This window comes from Lissotriton helveticus, chromosome 11, assembly GCF_964261635.1.
Source record: "Lissotriton helveticus chromosome 11, aLisHel1.1, whole genome shotgun sequence".
In the NCBI taxonomy this organism is placed as follows: Eukaryota; Metazoa; Chordata; class Amphibia; order Caudata; family Salamandridae; genus Lissotriton; species Lissotriton helveticus.
Genome location: NC_136072.1, coordinates 1086095191 through 1086117646, shown reverse-complemented (window position 1 = coordinate 1086117646; position 22456 = coordinate 1086095191). Strand labels below are relative to the sequence as shown.

At 48.7% G+C, this 22456-nt stretch overlaps 1 protein-coding gene across 1 annotated transcript in view; it reads right to left on the bottom strand.

Moving 5' to 3' along the window:
* RNF10 (ring finger protein 10) overlaps positions 1 to 22456 on the bottom strand; it is a 551920-nt gene that overhangs the window by 298210 nt on the left and 231254 nt on the right. The window contains exon 10 of the mRNA XM_078667693.1: positions 7824 to 7957. Coding sequence (XP_078523819.1) covers positions 7824 to 7957 — 134 coding nt within the window. The remainder of the gene's footprint in view (positions 1 to 7823; positions 7958 to 22456) is intronic.

Genomic DNA, 22456 nt, shown 5'->3' with positions numbered 1-22456 from the left:
ACTCCGCTTTGATCAGCCAGTCGTCTAGATACGGAAATACATGAATCCCCGTTCTCCTGAGATGAGCCGCCACCACTGCCATCACCTTGGTGAAGACTCGAGGTGCAGTAGTAAGGCCAAACGGAAGGACCACAAACTGGTAGTGCTGTGACCCAACCGTGAAACGGAGATACTTTCTGTGAGACTTCAAGATGGGAATATGAAAATACGCATCTTGCAAGTCGATCGACACCATCCAGTCCTCTTCCAACAGCGCTTGAAGAACCTGTGCAAGAGTGAGCATTTTGAACTTTTCCTGCTTCAGGTAAAGGTTCAAAATCCTGAGGTCCAGGATTGGCCGAAGTCGGCCATCTTTCTTGGGGATCAGGAAATACCGGGAGTAGCACCCCTGACCCCTTTCCTGCTCTGGAACCACCTCTATTGCACCCTTTCGGAATAATGCCAGGACTTCTTCCTGCAGAAGAAGCAGGTGGTCTTCCGAACAATAACCCTGGCAAGGAGGGTAATTGGGAGGGAATTCCTGGAAAGGAAGAGCATACCCATTCTCTACAAGATTGAGAACCCAAAGATCCGATGTTATAAGTTCCCAATCTTGTAGAAAATGAGTAAGCCGACCCCCTACTGGGCCCACATGATCCGGAATGGCGGATCTAGGGCTGCTTTGCTGCGTTGGCCGGGGGTTGGGAAGGAGAGGAGGAGGAGGAGGAGGAGGAAGCTTGACGACCTCTAGGACGGGGTCTTTGTCTGCCTCTGTACGACTTGTACAGCGTGTTCTGCTGCTGCTGAGGCTGCTGCTGGGATGATCTGTAAGATCGAAAGGAAGATCTGCCAAATCCTCTGAAGCGTCTTCCGGTAGTACCCCTGGACTGAAGGCCCAAAGATTTTGCAGTGGCCCTACTGTCCTTAAAACGCTCCAAGGCAGTATCAGCTTTTTTTCCAAACAGACCTGAACCATCGAAAGGTAAGTCCATTAACGCAGACTGGACATCAGCAGAAAACTCTGAAGATTTGAGCCAAGCAGCTCTCCTAGTAGCCACAGAGGAACCCATGACTCTTGCCACCGAGTCTGCAGTGTCCAAACCACTCTGGATGACCTGTCTCGCAGCTGCTTGGGTGTCCGAGATTACTTCTTGAAAATCCTTCCTGTCCTCCTCAGGAACCTTTGGAATAAGTTGCTTGACAGAGTCCATCAAAGCATGGATATATCTCCCCATCAAACACGTAGCATTGGTTGATTTCAATGCCATACTGGCTGATGAAAACCTTTTTTGCATTTTGGTCCTGTTTCCTGGATTCCTTGTCTCCAGGAACCTGTGGAAATGCTCCAGCAGATTTTTTGGAGCAGGCAGCCTGCACTACCAAACTCTCAGGAAGAGGATGCGTTGTTAAAAATGCAGGATCATCCGGTGCAGCTCTATACCTTCTCGCCACCGTTCTAGAAACCGCTGGAGCAGATAAGGGTTTTTTCCAGACCTCATAGATAGGTTCAGACAACGCCTCGTTGAATGGTAACATAGGCTCGATCACAGATGAGGGTGAATGAAGCACCTCAGTTAAAATATTGGGCTTATAATCAGCTGTAGGTAGAGTTATGTTTAGTAAACTCGCTGCCTTCTTAATCACAGTGTGGTAAGGCACCACATCCTTAGATGGAGCATTCGATACAGAAGCCAACTCCCATTCAGGTGATAGCTCAAGACCACTGGCCTCACATAAGTCATCAAAGGGATCCTCAGAATCCTGTAACTCCTTCCTCAGTATCAGAATATCCATATTTCTCCTCTTCCAGAAGTCTCTGGGCCTTTCTCCGAGACCTTTCTTTCACAACCGAAGTCAAAGGATTCGGAACCGACTCCGACGGGGTCGCCGCCGGCGTCGAACCAGACGTCGGACGAGGCTTCTCGATACGAGGTCGGACAGAATCTTGCCTCGGAGTCACGGGTATCGGCGTCGATGGGATCGGCGTCGATGGAGCCGGTGTCGTGCGCTTCGGCGTCGACACCGGTGGTGTCGGAAAATGCCAATGCGGCGGTAGAGCCGGCATAAAGGGCATAAAGGGTGCAGGGGCATAAGCCTGCGGAACCCCTAAATTAAAGGCCATAGGACCCGTGGGACCAACAGGTGCACCAGACGGGAACATTGCCCTTGAATATACACCAAACATGGCGTTCAGGAACTGGGAAGGATCCTGACCTGGAGTCGGAAACTCAGGATATGGACCTCTAGGTTGTTCCCGGGGAGGCGGAGTCGATACAACGTCGACCTCTTCTTCGGGCGCCGGAACCGGAGTCGATGAACCATCGGGTGCCGGAACTTCGGCTCCACCAGCCCCCTGCTCCTCACCTTCATCCTCCTGACCAGAAGGATTGGACGGAATCGGAGAATGGATCTGTTCCTGAGGTTCAGGTGAAATCGGATGCAAAGTCTCTTCATGTTCCGACTCCGAAACCTCCACTTCTTTACTCACGAGTTTGATCTGGGACTTCGGTTTCGAGCTAGAGTCCTTCCCAGAGTGATGACGTGACTCATGGGACTTCCTCCTGTGTTTCTTCTTCGAGGACTTCGAAGCGTGAGCTGACGATGACTCCGAGTGTGACCTCGAACGAGACCTCGACCGGCGAGATCGAGATTTCGATGACTTCTTAGCTTTCTTGCTCTAGAGTTTCGCCATAAGGAGCTTTGTTTCCCTCTCTCTTAAGGCTTTTGGAGTCATCTTTTTGCAGCAGGAACAGTCCTCGACATCATGGTCGGAGCTCAAACACCAGACACAACATTCGTGGGGGTCGGTGATTGACATGGTCTTGCCACATTCACCGCAGGCTTTAAATCCCGTCTTCTTCGACGACATCCCGAAGAGAATGAAGAAAGACACAAATACGAAGAAATAGTAACAAAGTTACTGTAAGCTACTACACGATCCCTGAAAACCGTTAGCGTCGACGACGCGGAAAAAAGGGAACTGATGTCATCACGCCGGCGTGGGCCTGTTATAGGCGCCGGTGACGTCAGCGAGGTCGCGTGCGATGCCGTGCCTCTGTGACGTCCGGATCCACGTCGGCGCGAAGCTACAAAAGAATTTCCGAATGTTGCTGACGCAGGGGGATATTCACAAGGTGAGGAATCCACACGGCAGATTTATCTATCAGAAGCATTCTTCTTGCTTTGACTCCATGGTTATCATAAACCTCCTCGTTGCTCTATCCATGATCTTGTGGAATGAGGCAATGTCCACAGGTGGTGACTCAGATGTAGTATGTTCTGCCGGAGAGGGCGTGTTTGCATTATAATCCTCATACTCCGACGATTCTGACACATTATCCAGTTCTCCTTCTTGTTCTTCATGATCGGAGAACTCTTCCTCCCTTGGCTGAGGAGCTGAAACTTCCGACGCAGGTAACGTTGGACGTCCTTCCTCCAACGGCACAGTAGTCACTGGTTGCGTCCGCTTAGAAAGCGGAGTCTGTCTTAGGTCTTGGTGTAGATGCTATAGATGCTATAGATTCACCAGACTCTGAAGGTGGGAAACGTCTGTAATAGTCACTGAGCATGTACTGCAGATTGCGAAACAAATCGTCAGGCAACTGCATATCAGGAGCAGGCCTGTCAGCATGTGAAGTAGGCTCAGTGTCCTCCATCTCTTCCTCTACATCCTCTTGAACCTTAATCCGGAGCTCAGATGGGCTTCTAGCTGCCCCAAAATTTTCATCCTCATAGGATCCTTCCTCATCGGAATCCAAGAGTTTGTCTGGCACTACAAGCGTTGAAGAAATCGTCTCCGTAGTAGCTCTCTTTAGCAGCGTAGCCGTAGTTGCAGGTGATGGCAATGGTATCCCTGCTGTGTGCGCTGACCAAACTTGCAAAGTAGTGCAGCTTGATAGAGGCGGCGTCGATGGTACATCTGTTTGCTGTTGAAACTGTTGTCTCGTCGACGGTATCGTCGTCGACGGGGTCGTCGACGGTAGCTTCGTCGACGTGGTTTTCGTCGTCGACGAGGATCTCTTCGTCGACGAGGTAGTCGACGGTGGCATCGTCGACGGGGACATCGTCGAGGTCGTCTACGGTGGCTTAGTCGACGTGGACTTCGCCGTCGACGAGGATTTTATCGTCGACGGAAAGGCAGTCGACGTCGAGGGCTTCGTCGACGGCACCAACTTCGACGGGGATCCAACCGTCGACATCATAGACTTAGACGAGAAACTAGTCGACGGTACCTTGGCCGTCGTCGACGGGACAATTGTCGACGATGAGATAGGCCTGATCTGGACATGAACCAGTGTAGGCGATGAAGCTGAAGACATGATAAGAGTAGGCTTTGGTGAGGAGAAAGTCATAGTGCAGGTGGTAGACGTGGCCACATGAGAGGAAACAGTCCTTTTTTGACGTTGAAATTGTCAATGGTGGCAACTGAGGAGGCGCAGATTTTGAAGATTTCTTGGGAACTGTATTTTTCCCAGACTTCTTAGAGGGCGTACTATCCCCTTTAGTAGGTGGAAGAGTTTTACTCGAAGTACTAGGCCCAGGAGCATCCTGAGAGGATTTAGCCTTCTTAGCCACCTTCGCCCTTAGAGATGAAACTTCTGTTTCAGCCTTCCTGTTAGTAGAAAGAAATGAAGAACCAGAGCCACAGCTTCCTACCTCAGACAAAGGGTCATCCTTGTCTTTTGAGTCTGTTGAGCCACAATAGCAGTCGTCCTTCTCTATCCTTGATGGTCTTAGGGGGGAAGGTCCGGCAGATCTTGCACTCTTTTGCCTTATGGTCTGGATAAAGGCAATATAAACATTTCTTGTGGGGATCTTCCTTGAAAAGTCTTGGCTTCCCACAAGAATCACATGCCCTGAACAGGATTTTGAAGAAGACATCTGTGAAACTTGAAGAAACTAACAATGTAGAAGAAAAAAACTGAGCAGAGCTCAGGGAGACTCCCTTCACACGACGTGCGGTAGAAAATCTGAGAGCCTGAGCCTCTGGGGAGGACACTCTGGTGGGTGCTGTCGCCTGATTGGCCGCAGTTTGGACTAATACATAACGACTAGGATAGTCACTAATGTGGAAGTTTTTTCTACTGTAGCTTGTGCTACTTTACTTCCTGGTTTAGTATCTCTGATATTTGCTATAAGTTTTTATGGCATTTATTGCTTTTATATATACCGTGGGACTCCCACTCCGACGACGGGGAATGATTCAGGCATGTGAATCTATGAAAGACACCCCTAATACTGGAGAACATTTACTACACTTAACTTTGGAGAATACGTTATCACAAGCAAAATCCTGTTACTCAAAAAAAAAAAACCTTACCATACATGCAGGCCCAATCGAATGGCAGGAATGAAATAGAATTTTGAAAAGCTTTGAACTTAAATTGACCAGCCTGTAGCCATTTAGATGGAAAGCATGGCCAGGCATCTGGATTTATGCACCCAGAAACTGCTTTTTTTCCCAGGACAGCCCCTGCCGTTGCAGAGGTTACACCTCAAACAGCTTTAGAACTTATTTCAGCAATTTAATATTGTCTGAGAACCCATTCCTACTCAGCTTCAAGTGGACCACAGTGGGTGGTTTACATTGATGGAAATCCAAAACTACAAAGACCCTTTTTTGTTCTCCATCCCAGATCACTTATGATAGTCATGAACATTGGATAGAACTGAAATATCAATAATACACAAGCCAAAAGGCATGATCTGAATGGAATAAGAAGTTGGAGTGTCATTATTGGTGAGTAGGTACAAAGACCCCACCAGAACGTTTGACCCACTTTACATCTATTCTGTAATCGGAATCACTGCACAAGTGCTTTACAATAGTGTTCATTGAACACTTCTGGGAAGTATGAGTGGGAGCTTTTATTTGGCTAAATGAGCCTTAAGGCCATCTGAGACAGATTTACTTTCTAGTATAATGTTTAGATGTCATTCCTGTGCAGATGGGACTGTAATTGACAAATAGTCGATTTCCAGTTGCGGTTTTGACATTTAATGCTCGAAGAGCTTTTTCCTGCCAGGAGAAGCAGACAGAGTAAAACTTAAATGCTACAAAGTATAGTGGTTTATATGGAAGTCTGAATAAAATTAATTGGTTTAGGTTTGTAAAACTAAATACAAAAATGAAATGTTCCATGAAATTGGGCATAAGTCTCTAGACATAACGTCGGCATATCTTCTTGAGGCAAGTGTTATTATGAGGACACAAGGGCTTTTCTCCCTTTGGTGACCAGAACTTTAGGAAGGGTCCAAAAGAGAATCCTTAGTATTAAGTCTAGTGCAATCATGCCCTTACCTACATGGATGTGCCACTAATGTGTTGTGGACGTCATCCCTACTACATGCATCTGTAATGCCCAAGAGGGCCACATTCAGATTAGGGTACACCAGTAGCAAAGGTCCTGAGGAATGAATGCCAATGACCCATGAGGGCAGGAAGGCAGAAACATGTCAACCAACTTTTAATTGTAGACTTTTGGGATTATAAATTCCCAAAAGTCCCTTTTCTGTTTTTAACAGTGGTTAGCGCGTGTTAAAAAATACTCTTCAATCCCATCAGGACTTAATTTTTCATCAAAATAAAACCCCTTTAGTACATCAAAGGTATCAAACTGATATTCAGGAAAGAAGACTGGTTCCGATTTGATACTGGTTGTCCAGCCAATCTTTTGATGCTCTTCTTTATGTTCAGAGCTTTATATATAGATGTGGATTCGATAATATCCGGATTAGTCAGAAGCAATCGTGCTATTCGATATGCAGTAACGAGTCGATCAAGCGTCAGGGATCACTTTCACGGGGATTCCTCACAGTCTCAAGTTGAAATGTGACGTCAAATCGGAACCAGTCTTCTTTCCTGAATATCAGTTTGATACCTTTGATGTACTAAAGGGGTTTTATTTTGATGAAAAATTAAGTCCTGATGATGGTCTTATAGATGCCAACATACAAGACCGAAACGTCGACCAAAGACATCAACTTCTCAGCATTATCTGCACTGAAGGACACCATGATACATTTATGATTTTGGTTTTTCCTCGTATACTAATGAAGTTGATGGATTGTTATGAAATGACCAGTTGATTCAGATATACTGCTTTTCATGACTTTTATTTGAAAGTTTTGTTCTATGTTTTGTCCCCATGAAATTTTCTCTGTGATTGATCTTAATACAAAAATTTGAAACATAACCTTTCTCTGCTGTGTACTATTTCTTCTTTTGACTTTATTCTTTGATTTGTATAAAAATCGGTGATTATATTTGAGTAATCCTGTGGATACATCAGGTTCAATTTATTGAAAGAACCTACGAATAACTACTAGATATACCCCCACTGATCTATAAACTAAATCCCTTGTAGCCACCCCTTACTTGAACTAATTACTGCCCAAGCCTACAAGGGTATATTGGGTCTCCCACTTTCTTTGAGATTAAAGTGTTTAGAGCATATCTACCTATTCCCTTTCAAATTGCTTTTTCAAACTATGGAGCGCTGTAAGAGGCTAATACCTTGTGAAAATTCAATATGGCCATCTTACAGAATGGGGAAAACTTTTTAAGCCGAATAAACATTTCTAGCATACAGTGTTCTAGGATCCCATTTGTGATTATAGATCATGATGAACAGTAAATACAATAGGAGAACATTTACCATCCCATCCTTAAAGTTGCAATGAACTAACTGCACAAAGCATACCCTTTGGCACCCCCCAACTACAACCCAATGTTTTTTTAAAGCATCAAACAGTGTTGAATACATAGCAAAGCTTCAAATGGCAGAACAGAAAGCCCACTTTTAAACAGTGGAATATTGAAGATTATTCTTGACCTTACTAACCTCAGAAATAGAAAATCCATCTATTTCCACCACAGCAGCAGTGATCTTTTCTGGACATTTTTCCAAGCTTCCATACTCTCGGACCAAGCAACGAACATTTACTGGATGAAGATACATGTGCTGTCCATCCTCCGCTGTAAAAATGTATTATGTAAACATCACAAGACCAAACTGAATTTGTCCATTCACAATACACCCAATGCAGAATCAAAACCCTCCATGTCATAAAAGTGATTACACGATTTCTCCTACCAAACCTAAAAAATTGACATTAACCAGGGACCTCCAGCCTTAATCAAATGCGTTGTGTTTGGGAAAATAGAAGTATCGCCTCAGCTGGAGCTGTTGCTTAAACTCATTGGAATATCAGACAAACTTGAACAATTTACTTTTCAGTAATACCTTATCTGGTAAAGACACCATCTAGCTGCAGATTCCTTACCTTTGAATTTCCCCAGGTGTCACTGGTTCTGGAAGATTTTTCATGAGAAGTACCCTTGCATGCAGGTAGGTGGCGTTGACTGGCTCTGCATGGCAGCATCAGCCACGTCCGAAGTGAGGTCTGCTTCACCTGCATAGACACCACCTTGGCGTGCTGACGCCAGTTACTTTACACGACTTTCCATGCCAGAAGCGAAGAGCCATGAAGTGCATTGACACTGGTGTGCCCAAACTAGAGCCCTGAAAAGGATCATCCTTGACCCTAGAAATCTGTCCAAAGAGCGGGGAGGATAGGTGGGTAAGGAATCTGCAGCTAGATATTGTGCCTACCAGATAAGGTGTTACCAAAGGTAAGTAACTTGTTTATCTGGGAGACTTCTAGCCGCAAATTCCTTACCTTTGAATAGATACCCAAAGATACTTTGATGGGTCGCTGGACAAATTTAAACAAAGAAGTCCTGTAGGACCTAAGATGCAAAATGCCCATCCCAGCTGACCAGACTGTCCAGGCAGTAATGATTGATATATGTATGCAGGGAAGCCCACATTGCTGCTTGACAGATTTCAAGGACGGACTCCATGAGCTAACGCAGTGGCTGCAGCTTTGGCTCTGGTGGAATGAGCCCGTAAGCCTTGAGAAAGCTTCTTTGCCAATACGTAGCAGAGAATGACCAGAGGTGGTCCTTTTCTGCACAGCCCTAAACTTTCTATGCCCCAACCATACCACACGAAGAGATTGTCGCCCAGCCGGAACGCCCGTGTGCAGTCAAGATAGAATGACAATGCTCTTTTAGGGTCCAGTAGAGTTGCTCCTCTTCCTTAGAGAGATGTTGAGGAGTGTGGAGGGTGGGCAAGTTGACAGATTGGCCCACACAAAATAGTGTTTCCACTTTCAGCAGGAAAGCGGCCCTAGTGTTGAGCAACAGTTTGCCGGGATAAACTGAAAAGAATGGGGGCTTGGAATTTGGGGGCTTGGAATTTATAGCCTGCAGCTCACTCACCCTCGGGCAGATGTTATTGCCACGAGGAAGGCAGTGTTAATCATGAGCAGCCACAGGGAGAAATTGTTAATAGGCTCCAAAGGAGCACACCAAGAATGTGAGTACCAAATTAAGGTCCCACTGAGGCATAATAAAATGGAGAAACAAATTTAGAAGGCCTTTCAAAAATCTATTAATGATAGTGTACTGTAGGAAGCTGGCTCTGTATATACTATGCTAAAATGAGGTATAGTGATTACAGAGCCCAGTGGTAAAAGTAGATAGCACCTTACTCTGTGGTAGTGTGGGTGAGCAGTAAGGCTTTAGAGAGGGTAGAGTTAAGCATTTGCTTACACACGGGCAAGTAATGCTGTCTCACACTCCGACCAATTTGTTTCTATAACTTATTTAATTTCCAGAACCAAGCCAAGCCTGGTGCTGGTAAGTGAAATACTTTGCACAATCGTATGTATTGACTTACAGTTGAATGCAGGTTCAAATGCAGTTGGTTGAATTACAGTGAAGTTGACCGTTCGAAATTACTTTAGTTACTTTACAGATTACTGTGCATCTTATTTTAGATTACCTTTTAAGTTACTTTTGCTAATCAGTGTGATATGCCTAGATATCACACCGACATTTCCTAGATAATAGGTAAGTAATTCCCTTTTAGTACTTTTGCAGTTTTCAATGTTTCATACAAACCAACTCCACACTTGAAATAATTTAAGGAAAAGCAGTCAATGCAATCCTATGGAAGGAAATGAAGTTAACGGTTTGCAGGTAAGTACTTATTTGTGGGAGTTGGTATTCTCTGGTTTGAACCAAGGTTCCCGCAGGGTCGAGGATGCAGTATCCTAACATCCTCAGCAGCACTAAGGCAGCAGGGTGCAGAGTGCTGAGGCCCTATGTTATCCAATTGTGAATAGGGGGCTCATGAGCAGGGTGGCTGCTCACGAGCAGGCCACAAGGTTGTGGGAGCAAAGCTCCTGTTGGGCGCAGAGCAAAGGGGGATCAGAGTTAGCACCCCAAGTACCCCCGCAGCGGCACAGGGGCAGCTGGGTGCAGGGTGTTTTGGCGTTGGGTGCCCTTTTAATTTCTATGGAGATTCTCCAGTTGCAACAAACACTGCAGGCTCCGGGACGAAAATATTCTGGAGGTGACCACCAGTTGGCGAGGTAAGTTGGGATGCCTAGGGATTCTAGGACACAGTCAGTTGGGCCACCCAAGGCCGCAGGACGTCAGGTGAAGTGTATCTTTGGGTCTAGGTTTCTTACCAACTCCGGTCGGGGGACCCTCCATAAAGGGGCTGCAGGCGTTGATTGGAGATTCGAAGCTGGTCAGTGATTCTCAGATCAGGATCGCCGAGATCTCGTGGTGTAGGGCGACTAACTCCAACTCTAGCTGTGGTCGTCGGGGGCAGACTTACGGATTTGGCTGGAGCCAGAATCTGTGGGCTAGTAAATCGGGTGTTCACGGAATACAAAGTCTTGGTTTTGGATGACAGGACAGGTCCTCCTGGTTCTTGAGGCCTGCTGGCTGTAGGACACTGGGATTTCGCTGTAGCAGGTTCGAGGTGGGGACAGGCAGGTAGGGCTGGGGCCAAGTCAGTGGGCATCTTCTTAGTCTGAGGAGGCAAGGTTTGGGGTTGGCCCTAAATACTGGATTTAGGGGCATTACAGGTAAGTAAAGGTCCGGACCAATGGGTCCCTAGCTTGGGTGGGTACACCCGTTATTATGCCACCTTCCAGTGGGAGGAGGGCATATGCCTCTCTGGTTGGGTGGGTTTCCCCATCTGCAAGATGGCAGGACAGTTGTGCTTAACATCACCTCCCCACCTGAGGGGTGGGGTTGGCAAAGGTGGGCACACCTTCCTGCCTCACCTGGTTTTCCCACTGATTCTCCACCTAAAGTGGGGGTTACTGGAAGCAGCAAATGGCTGGGGTAGCTCACCAAGGTGGCAAGCCTTTGAAGCGTCTCCTTCGTGAACCCTGCCAATCCTGGGGGAGGAGGATTAGCCCCTCATCCCAGGATGTGCACTGTTTCAGACCCCCGAGAGCAGTAGGCCCTCGACCCAGGGATCCAGAAACATGTCTGGGGGTGGCAGCTGGCGAACAGCCACTCAGCCAGGACAACACCATTAGATAGTTTTTCAGAGGTATCTCCAACATGCCTTCCTAACGCATTTTTCATTAAATCCCACACTGGCATCAGTGTGGGTTTAATGTGCTGAGAAGTTTGATACCAAACTTCCCGGTTTTCAGTAAAGCCACTATAGTGGTGAGGAGTTCGTAATGACAAACTCCCAGTACCATATACTCTTAACAGCATTACTGCAATTCATTCATTCATTATTACTTTAGTTCGGCAATTTTTGCCATAAAAGATTTCACAACATTTAACATATAAAAAAAGTAATACAGTGTACATGAATATTCAAAGGAGTAAAAGCAAGCAAAATGGAGATAACAAAAGTCCAGTTAGTGCTTAGCATGCCTACAATTAAAATGCATCCGTCAGTTGGTACTAAACACGCCTAGCAGTTAGAATACAGCCGGCTGATCGACTATGACAAACAGATATAGAAGTCTTGTGCACATAGATTTAGATTTAGCAAGTATTTGTTAAAAACCTTCGCTTGTACCACATCCCTTCAAGGAATTTTACTACAGCAAAAACAGTCGCACTGGATAAGTCTCTTAAAAATTCTGTAGGCTTGCATGCAGTGTGTAAAACCCAGGTTTTTACAGAGGGGTATAATCCAACACCTTCTTGACTTGTGGTATGCTGGACAAAAAAACAGTATGTGCAGATCATTTTCCTGCTCGTAGTTACAGCCAGGACAGTTTTTTGGAGAAGACGGGCACCATTTGCTCGTAAGAGCTCTAATTGGCAGGGTGCCATACCTCCATTGTAAATATAATTTTATGATTAAAATAGGATAAATGTCGTCTAAAACATGCTCAAAGCGATAAAAATCTTTAACCATTAAAAATGTTCCAGATAAGGTGCCGATTTGTGAATTCTGTGTAGAGGCAGTTAGTTTGCTTTCATAGTACAACTTTGCCGGAAGCTTACGTGAGACCCTAGTGCAAGCTGTCTCTGGGTCAGACCACAGTAAAGGAACTCCTAGCTTCCCAAATTCATTTTTCACATACTTAAGCCATGGGATTTTCCCCACATTTGGGAGGCTTAGGATTTCCAGAAGCTCCTGCCTGTATTTCAGGAGCTCTGGCGTAGTCCAAAGCCTCTGCCAAAATTGTTAGTGGTTTGAGACCCAAATCCTCATCTATTGGTCGGAGGCCCAAATCGAGCCTCAGCGGTAAGAGGCGTGCTGGAGGGCAAAGCTAGGAGCTGTCTGAGAAATTTGTTTTCAGTAACAACAAACTCAGATCTACAGGAGTAACCCCAGATTTCGCCACCATACGTTACTGCCCCCCTTGCCTGCAGTTTATATATTTCTGGGGAGAGGGGGGGGGGCGATCGGTTTGATGGTGGATTTATTTGAAAGCTTGAAAATGCCCCCCGCTAATTGGGCCAATTTTAGTTGAGATTTGATTTGGTGTGGGGCCCAATTCATAGTTTTGTTAATGGTCACCCCCAAGTATTCAAAAATCTGGACCCTTTCCAGCCTAGTTGTGCCTATGCTCTGGTTTAGACGTGTAATTGCTGGGGGATTAAAAATCATACATTTAGTTTTGAGGGCATTTATCTCTAGTCCCCGTTCAGCACAAAATGCCACAAAACCATCCAGCACACGTTGGATACCCATAGGGCAGTGTTTCCCAAACTGTGGTCCGCGGACCCCCAGGGGTCCGTGACACATTCCCAGGGGGTCCATAGGCAACAGTTTTAAAGCACAGAAACGTTTCTTGTATAATTAGCAGCTTTCCAGCAACAATAAAAGTGTCAAGAGAATGCCAGTGATTAATGTACCTGCTGGAGAGCAGGAGAGTATTGTTCAGTGGCAGCTTTGATTTAACTAATGTAGCACAGAGGGTTAATGTGCCTACTGCAAAGAACGTGTAACATGCAGGTTACTGCTTTTTTCAGAGTTTTTTTTGTTACTGTGCACTTCATAAGTGACAATCGTAATCTAGCAGAGGGACCTATAAACTGTCAAAGAGCTGCTTGCAAACTGCATGGTACCAGTTAGTAACTTATATTTTGTCCCAGTTATTCATCAACCTGATGCTGCTATAATGATATATTTGGGTGGAAATACATTTTTAATGTTAAAGTCAATGCTAGCAACTGTGTTATGTTCTGAATCCTGAGTTTGTGCTTTTCCAGACCAAGCACTCTTAAACATGTTATATACATACTGATTTACATGTCTTATTCAATGTCTCTATATGTGTGTGATGTAAAGTTCTGACATCCTACAATGGTATGAGAGATGCTATAAAACAAATGAAATACATGTGACAGAGGGGCTATTACTTCAAGATAAAATACTAAGGGCGAGATGTATGATCTGTTATAAATGCGCGAACGGGTTCGCGAACCCGTTTGCGCATGCAAAAACCTATTGGGCCATGTACATAGCCTATTTCGCGAGTCGCAATTTGTTTGCGACTCTCTAAATAGGTTTTGCAACTTGCTATTTGGAAGGAGCATTCCATTCCAAATAGCGAGTCTCAAAACCATGTACAAATGTTTTGCGGTCGCAAAACAGTCACAATTACCACCTACTTCAAGTAGATGGTAATGCATTTGCAAATGGGAAGGGGTCCCCAGGGGACCTCTTCCCCTTTGTAAATGCATGCAAAATTATTTTTTAAGGGCAGGCAGTGGTCCCAGGGACCTCTGCCTGCCCTTAGAAAATGAAACGAAAACGTTTCATTTTCTTTTTTAAATGCATGGTAAACAGGCTGCATTTTTTTCAAAAAAACTGCTTTATTTAAAAGCAGTCCGAGACATGGTGGCCTGCAGAGCCCAGCAGGCCACAATCGCTGGGAGGGCTGGCATTCCCAATGGGCTCGCAAATTGCGAGTGGCTCATTAATATTAATGAACCTCGCAATTTGCGACCCCATTGAGAATCCCAAACAGTGTTAAACACACTGTTGTACATTTCATTTAGCGACTCGTAATGTGCCACTCGCAATGTGTCGCCAATTGCGAGGCGCTAAATGAAATGGTCGTACATCTGGCCCCAAAACCCTTAGCACTTTGAGTATTTGTTTTGTGTCAACACGTGTGTATTTTTTTCGAATTACTGTTTTAATGTTTGAAATTTAACTCCTACAAATTGCTTGGGGGTCCCCGGCTTCCAGTGGTGACAATGGGGGTCCTCAGGAGTCAAAAGTTTGGGAACTACTGCCATAGGGGATTTAGACAATAGCAGCGTATCATCTGCGAACATGATCCAAGGCACTCTGCTGCCAGCAAGCTTGGGGGCATCACTGTTTGGTACCGCGTTCAGATGGGCGATTACCCCGTTGACAGAGGCAAAACAGGGTCGGTGCCACGACACAACCCTGTCTCACCACCCTGTCAACGGGGAATCTAGGCGACAACACGCCATTCTTCCCGCATCTGACCTGTGCAAAATTCTCCTTATGGAGCCGCATTATTATGTTCAAAAGTTGGGGTGGAATGCCCAGCTCTAAAAGCACAGATTGAATATGCTACTTACCAGTATGCATCTGTTCTTGGCATGTAGGGCTGCTAACATTCATATCTTAGCATTAGATCGCCGCCTAGTGTTGGGCTCGGATGATCGCACATTGTTGTCCTGGAAGAGTCTTCGAAGTATCCTGAGATAGGTGGCTCCTCCCCTGGACTACAGTGCGCATGGGCATCGGCTCCATCCCCAGATTGTTTTTCGCCATTGTGGCAGAAGATGGAGTGAAAAGTGTAAAGGATGTCCATGCTAATGAATAAATACAATAGTATATCTGCAGCTGCGACAGGCACCGGGGAGGAGGGCGGGCGATATGAATGTTAGCAGCCCTACATGCCAAGAACAGATGCATACTGGTAAGTAGCATATTCAGTTCGAGGCATGTGGGCTGCTAAATTCATATCTTAGCATAGAATACATAGCAGTCCCTCCATCAGCGGCGGTTGCCCGTGCCAGCTGCAGAAACCTGAAAAAGTGTTTTCAGAACAGCCTGTCCTACAGCAGCTTGCTGCTTGGAATGCACATCAACACAGTAGTGTTTTGTGAAAGTATGTGGTGTAACCCACGTGGCTGCTCTGCAAATATCCTCTAAAGGAATGTTCCCTAGGAAAGCCATGGATGCCCCCAGTTTGCGTGTGGAGTGGGCTCTGGGGGGTATTGTTAAAGTGCGCTTGGCTTTTTGATAACATATCTGGATGCACTTAACAATCCATCTGGCTATCCCTGCTTTGGAAATCGGGTTGCCTTTGTGTTGTGGTGCGAAGGCAACAAAGAGTTGTTTTGTTTTTCTAAAGGGTTGTGTTCTGTCTATGTAGTACATCAACGCCCTCCGTACGTCTAAGGTATGGAGCATTCTTTCTGCCACCGTTTGAGGGTTTTGAAAGAATGCTGGTAAGTCAATAGTTTGGTTTAGACGAAACTGTGACACCACCTTTGGAAGGAATTTGGGGTTAGTGCGTAGCACGACCCTATTTGGATGAATTTGAATGAATGGCTCTTGGATTGTGAGCGCCTGCAGCTCACTGACACGCCTTAGAGACGTAATAGCTACAAGGAAAGCTACTTTCCACGTAAGGAACTGGAGTTCACACGAGTGCAGTGGCTCAAATGGTGGTCCCATCAGTCTGGTGAGAACGACATTGAGGTTCCACACCGGAGCCGGTGGTGTTCTTGGGGGAATGACTCGTTTCAGACCTTCAAGGAAGGCTTTAATGGCGGGCACTCTGAAGACAGAGAGGTGCTGCCTGTTTTGAAGATAAGCCGCTATGGCGGATAGATGTATCCGAATGGAAGTGTACGCCAGATTGCACTTGTAAAGATGCAACAGATAGCAGATGATGTTGGGGATAGATGCATCCAGCGGGTTGATGTCATTGGCTGTACAGTAAATGACAAAACGCTTCCACTTTGCAGCATAGCATGCTCTAGTAGTTGGCTTCCTTGCCTCCTTGATGATGTTCATGCATTCAGGAGGTAGGTTAAGGTATCCAAACTCTAGGACTTCAGGAGCCAGATCGCCAGGTTGAGCTGTTGCGGATCTGGATGCTGAATTTCTCCATGGTTCTGCGTCAAAAGACTGGGCGTGAGGCGCAGTCTTTGATGCGGCACCACTGAGAGTTCGAGGAACGTGGTGTACCAAGCCTGGCGCGCCCACGTTGGAGCAACTAGGATGAGAGTCATCTCGTGCTGCCTTAGCTTTCTTGCGACCAGCGGTATTAGAGGGGCTGGCGGAAAAGCGTACGCAAATTTGCCTGACCAGTTCATCCATATCGCATTCCCCTGCGACTGTGGGTGAGGGAACCTGGCGGCAAAGTGTTGGCATTTTGCGTTCTCTTTTGTGGCAAACAGGTCTATCTCCGGATGACCCCACTGCTGGAAGTACGGGTGGAGGACAGATGGGTGTAACTCCCACTCGTGCATTTGATGGCTGTACCTGCTGAGCAGATCCGCCATCTGATTGTCCTTTCCTGGGAGGTGTTCTGCCATGAGGAAAATGTTCCTCTGAATGGCCCACTTCCACATGCTCTGAGCCAGATGAGACAGCTGTGGCAAGTGGGTGCCTCCCTGCTTTTGAATGTAGTACATCGCGGTCATGTTGTCCGTCCGGACTAGCACGACTTTGTTGCACAGATGTACAATGAAGGACTTGAGCGCCATGAAGATTGCCATCAGTTCCAGATAGTTGATGTGCATCTTCTGTTGCTGCGTCGTCCATAGTCCCTGCACTGTGTAAGTGAGCACATGAGCTCCCCATCCCTGGAGAGATGCGTCCGTTGTCAGGACAATCTGCGGCACAGGCTCCTGGAACAGTCGGCCCTTGCAAAGGTTGTGTGGAGTCCACCAATGCAGAGAGTCTTATGCCCGACTGGTAACCAACACTAGGTCTGTCAGTTGCCCACGAGCCTGTGTCCACTGATTCGCTAAGCACTCCTGGAGCGGACGCATATGTAACCGTGCGTGAGGGACTATGAAGATGCAGGAGGCCATCATGCCTATCAACTGCATAAACACTCTCGCTGGAAGCGAGTGTTGTGGCCTGAACTTCTGGATCAGAGCCTGCATGCTGTCTATCCTGACCTGGTTTGGCTGAGCCATGGCCGTCAGGGTGTTGATCGTGGCACCTAGGAACTGCCGGACATGTGCCGGCTGAAGATGCGATTTCGGGTAGTTCAGGGAGAAACCCAGATCGTGAAGAAGGTGAATTGTAGTCGACATGTCTGCGGCGCACTGTTGCTCTGACTTGGCTTGCACGAGCCAGTCGTCTAGGTAGGGGTAGACATGGATGTTCTGCCTCCTGAGGTGCGCCGCTACTGTCGCCAGACACTTGGTGAACACCCTCGGGGCTGTGGTGACTCCGAAGGGTAGGACCTTGAACTGGTAGTGCTTGCCTTGAATAGTGAACCTGAGGTATTTCCTGTGACGGGTGTAGTGGAATGTGGAAATAAGCATCCTTGAGATCTAAGGTTGCTAAGAAATCTCCCTGGTTTAGCAATGGAAGAATCTGTTGCAGTGTAAGCATGTGGAAATGTTCTGATAGTATGTACAGGTTGAGGGGACGTAGATCCAGAATGGGTCTGAGAGATCCGTCCTTCTTTGGAATAAGGAAGTACAGGGAGTACACCCCTGTGCCTTCCTCTCCCGCCGGCACGAGCTCGATTGCTCCCTTTTGCAGCATCACCACTACTTCCTGCTGCAATAAGAGCAAGTGCTCTGCGGACATAGGCCTTTGCGGGATGTTGGGTGGAGTGGACTTTAACTCTAGGCAATAACCATACTGGACTAGTTGTCGCACCCACCTGTCTGTGGTGATGTTTCTCCAGACGGGCAGGAACTGCTGCAGTCTCCCCCCGACAGGTGTTAAGTGGTCGGGGGGCAGTGACAGAGAGTCACTGTTTGCTCGGGGTAGAGGAGCGGGAGCTGTTGTTTCCTCTGCCGCGACCTCTGTTGCTGTTATTTCTGTAACCTCCCTTGTTCTGTTTCGTGAACGAGGATTGTGCTCCACCTTTTGAGAACTGGGATTGTTGACCCATTTGTCCTCTGGTGACTCCACGTGCACCTGAGCGACGAAAATTGCTGCCGCGAAACTGTTGTGACTGTAGGGCCCCCATGGACTTAGCAGTTTCTGTGTCCTTTTTTATCTTCTCTAGGGTGGTGTCAACATCTGGACCAAACAGACTATCAGGATTGACTGGCTGATTAAGAATGGTTGTCTGGATATCCGGTTTAAACCCTGAGATGCGGAGCCACGCTTGTCGTCTCAGCATAACGCTAGTGTTAATCGCTCTAGCAGCTGTGTCTGCTGCGTCAAGTGCACACTTGATGGCTGCGTTTGAGATTAGCTTCCCTTCCTCAATAAGCAGTTTGGTGCCCTCTTGGAACTGTGGAGGCAGGTGTTGTACAATCTGTTCTAGGGTGTCGTAGTGCGCCCTATCGTAACGCGCTAAGAGTGCCTGTGTATTGGCAATGCGTCAAAAGTTTGATGCCTGTGCAGCTACTCTTTTGCCCCCTGCCTCTAGCACTTTGGACTCCTTATCCGGGGGAGGAGCTTCACCCGTCGTCTGGGAGTTGGCACGTTTCCTGGCATTGGCGACCACAAGAGAGTCCAGTGGCAACTGTCCCCGAATGTATGCGGGGTCTGCAGGTGCAGGTCTGTACTTTTTCTCAATACGAGGGTTGACCACTCTCGCTCTCGTTGGCTCCTTAAATATGTCCCCAGCATGCTTGAGGACGCCTTTCAGCATAGGCAGTGTCTTTACTGTCCTTTCAGAGACTGAGAACGTGTCGAAAAGGAAGTCTTCCTCAACTGGGTCAGCGTGCATGTCCACATCGTGATTGGCTGCCGCCCTTTCGAGTAGTGCATGAAAACCTGCTGAATCCTCAGTCGGGGATGCACGTGCATTAAAAAGCTGCGGGTCCTGCCCCACACCTTGGGTGTTCTGGTCACCAGTGTCATCATATAAATCCGGTTGTGAATCTGGTTCATTGATGGGGAAATTGTACTGCTCGTCCTCATCATACCCCTCACCCGCAGAGTGTTCTGGTGAGGGAGTAGGGCTACGTCTTGGAGGAGGCTGGATGGGTTCTGTGAGGCCTGAGGCGTCAAGGTGCACCCTCTTCTTCAGTGGGATGACATAGGGGTCCACAGGCACTGAAGTTATTTTCCTCTTGTAGAGGGTCAGTTTGCCTGTATCTGCGTCGATGAATTGCTCTGAATCATCCTCTGATTCGAGTACCCGACGTGGAGGCGGGCCAGCCGGTGAAGAAATCACCTGTTTCGGTGCCGATTTGGTTGAAAATGCTTTCGGCGCCTCCTTTGGCGGCAAAATAAATAGAAGTTTCCCAGAGGGCTTCGCCGGAGTGTCCTTTTGCGGCAGCGGCGATGGTATCGGAGCCGACGGGGCAAAGGCCTTCTCCCTGAGTCTCTGTAGCGATTCGGCTATGGGGGACGCCTCACTCACAGTTTGTTTTGGCGCCGACGAGGATGGTCTGACCTTTCCATCGGATCCGACGTCCTTGTGGGCCTTGTGCGCTTTGGGCGCGGATCCCGTCTTCACCGGCTCCGATTCCTGTGTTCGGGGCGCAGACGTGCCAGACTTCGTCCCGTGTGCCTGCGTAGCCTCTTTGGAGCCGACTTTGGCGGGCTTGGACGGCGTCGTCGCCGCTGACCCATGTCGACCATCTTTCTTGGAGGACCCCTCTTCTGGCGTCGTTTTCGATTTTGCAGCATCGGAATCGACGGACTTCTTCGACTTCTGCGGACCGGAGGTCGACGGAGTCGATGGGGTAGCGGGCACCGTCGTTTTCACCGGCACGGCAGCCATCTTAGGGACACTCGAGTCCTTAAGTTTCGCTTTCGTTTTCGGGTCGGCCATTTTAGATGTTGTCGATCCCGATGGTTTCGGTTTCGGTTTCGAAACAGTCTGCTCAGCAAGTAAGTCCTTGGCCGGGCCCGAAGGCGGGGCTGTGGCTTGCGGCAACGGGTCTTGGGTAAGGCCGACAGGCGATCCCGTGACCCGGTCGGTATCCTCGTAACCTTCGGGGCAGAGCTCGTCTCCCGAGCTGTCTGCCGCGGCCCCATAAGTCTCATCGTCGTCTCCTACCTCGTCGACGTATTCAAGGCCTTGACCCACGACTCCGTCGTCGTCTACCGGATCCGCCTCGACCTCCGTCTCGGGTGGTGAGATCTGAAGATGGTGACCCTGGTCCTCTTCGTCCTGGTCGCCGAAGATGTTCTCCGGATCCGGGGCCGCTTGTTTAGCTTCCAAGCGCACCGCGCGCCGAAGCTTGAGAGTCTTCTTTGAGCGGAACTGTGCACACAACTTGCACTTGCCGTCGTCGTGGTCAGGCGAAAGGCATTTGTTACAGACGGGGTGTAGGTCGATGTGTGGGTACTTGGACCCACAGAGCGGGCAGTACTTAAACAGGCTCCGCTCCATGTCCGAAAAGTTTTGCGGTCGTGTCGCGATGAGAAGGCCTCAAAGTTCCGAGAGCGAAGAAAACTCCGCCTATTCCGGCTCCAAGAGACGGAAGACTCGAGACCGTGCGCAGACAATACCGACGCAAGAAAATCGAGGCCTTTTGGCCGCTAAAAGGTAGTTTTTCTTGGTTCCGACAGTAAGACGTCGAGACCACATCCGAACCCAATGGCGGAAAAAAACAATCTGGGGATGGAGCCGATGCCCATGCGCACTGTAGTCCAGGGGAGGAGCCACCTATCTCAGGATACTTCGAAGACTCTTCCAGGACAACAATGTGCGATCATCCGAGCCCAACACTAGGCGGCGATCTAATGCTAAGATATGAATTTAGCAGGGGGCGCTAGAGGGCGCACGAGCGGAATGGCTGCTTGAACGCGCAGCTCCCGCACCTTGGTCAATGATCCTGCTGTTATCTGCTGCCACGGAGTGCCAAATCTCCTGATTTCCACGTCGCCTGCAGAAGGTGTCACACCCTACAATCGACCCAAGTTTGGTGGCGCTCAGGCGCTCGCACCTCGAGCTATGGACGCTTGAAGATCCAGCGGAGATCACACTGGAGCTGACGGATCGCGGTGGCCGGCTGCGGCGATCTACGCAACACCGGGGTTGACCACGAGGATCTGGGCCGTGTGCCGGACGGATGGCGGCCTGCTGCTGAGACCTCGTGTGCGGACCTGGCTGGGCGGTAAGAGGCTGTCACCCCACCCGTGCAGAGCCCCCCCCCCCTCTACCACTACTGCCCTCGCTCCTGGGGCTTTGGACTGACCCGCTACTGGCTGCTGGTGGGGGCTGCGGCGAGGCCCGTGTCCTGGGTCCGTGTGGGTGCCCACGACTGCCTGGGACTATTGGCGGTACGGCAGGTCCCTGCAGCATACCGGATTTGTAGCTGCGTGTTGCGCCTGGCCCCCGCAGTGCACGGTGCTGTCACGTTTCATGCCCGGAGCGTCCATTGCGCTGCTGCCCCACCTCTGGACCCTGGGTGGCCCTGCGGACTGCTGCGCCGCCGACTGCTGTCACGGAGGGGACCCTGCTCCTCTCCCGGCTCTGCTGTGGCCTCGCACCTCCTCTGGGGACCCCGGCACACGGAAGACTCACGCTGCACCTTCCCTAGGGGGCTCCTCTTCTGCCACCTCGCTCCACCGGTGCCCTGCCGCTCTCTGAGTCTACCCGCCTGGGCCATTGGCGCCTCCACTGACCTGCGCATAGAGGCCCGGAGCCTCCCCTGCCTCGACGCCTCCTTCTGCACAGCCTCACGGCGCTTTGGATCCACACAGGTCTCCTGTACCCCTGAGCCCGCCTTTGTATTGGCCCTTGCTGTCCCACTGTGGCACCTGCGAAATCACTACCCTGCTACAGTCGCCTCCCACTGGGGTACCCTGACACGCCGCCACGCTCCACGGCGCACAGGTGCGAGGACAGCTAACCACCATGGTGCGGCCTGAACATCGGCAGGCGAAGCTTAGCTTTGGAGGCGCAAAAAAAGGAGCGAAATCGGTACAAGCGGATCCTGTACCTAGCGCATCGTCCCCACAAGCTACCGGCTCGGCTACTGCGGGCGTTGATCTGACCAACTTAATACAGGAGATGCGGCAGGGGTTTGCCACGG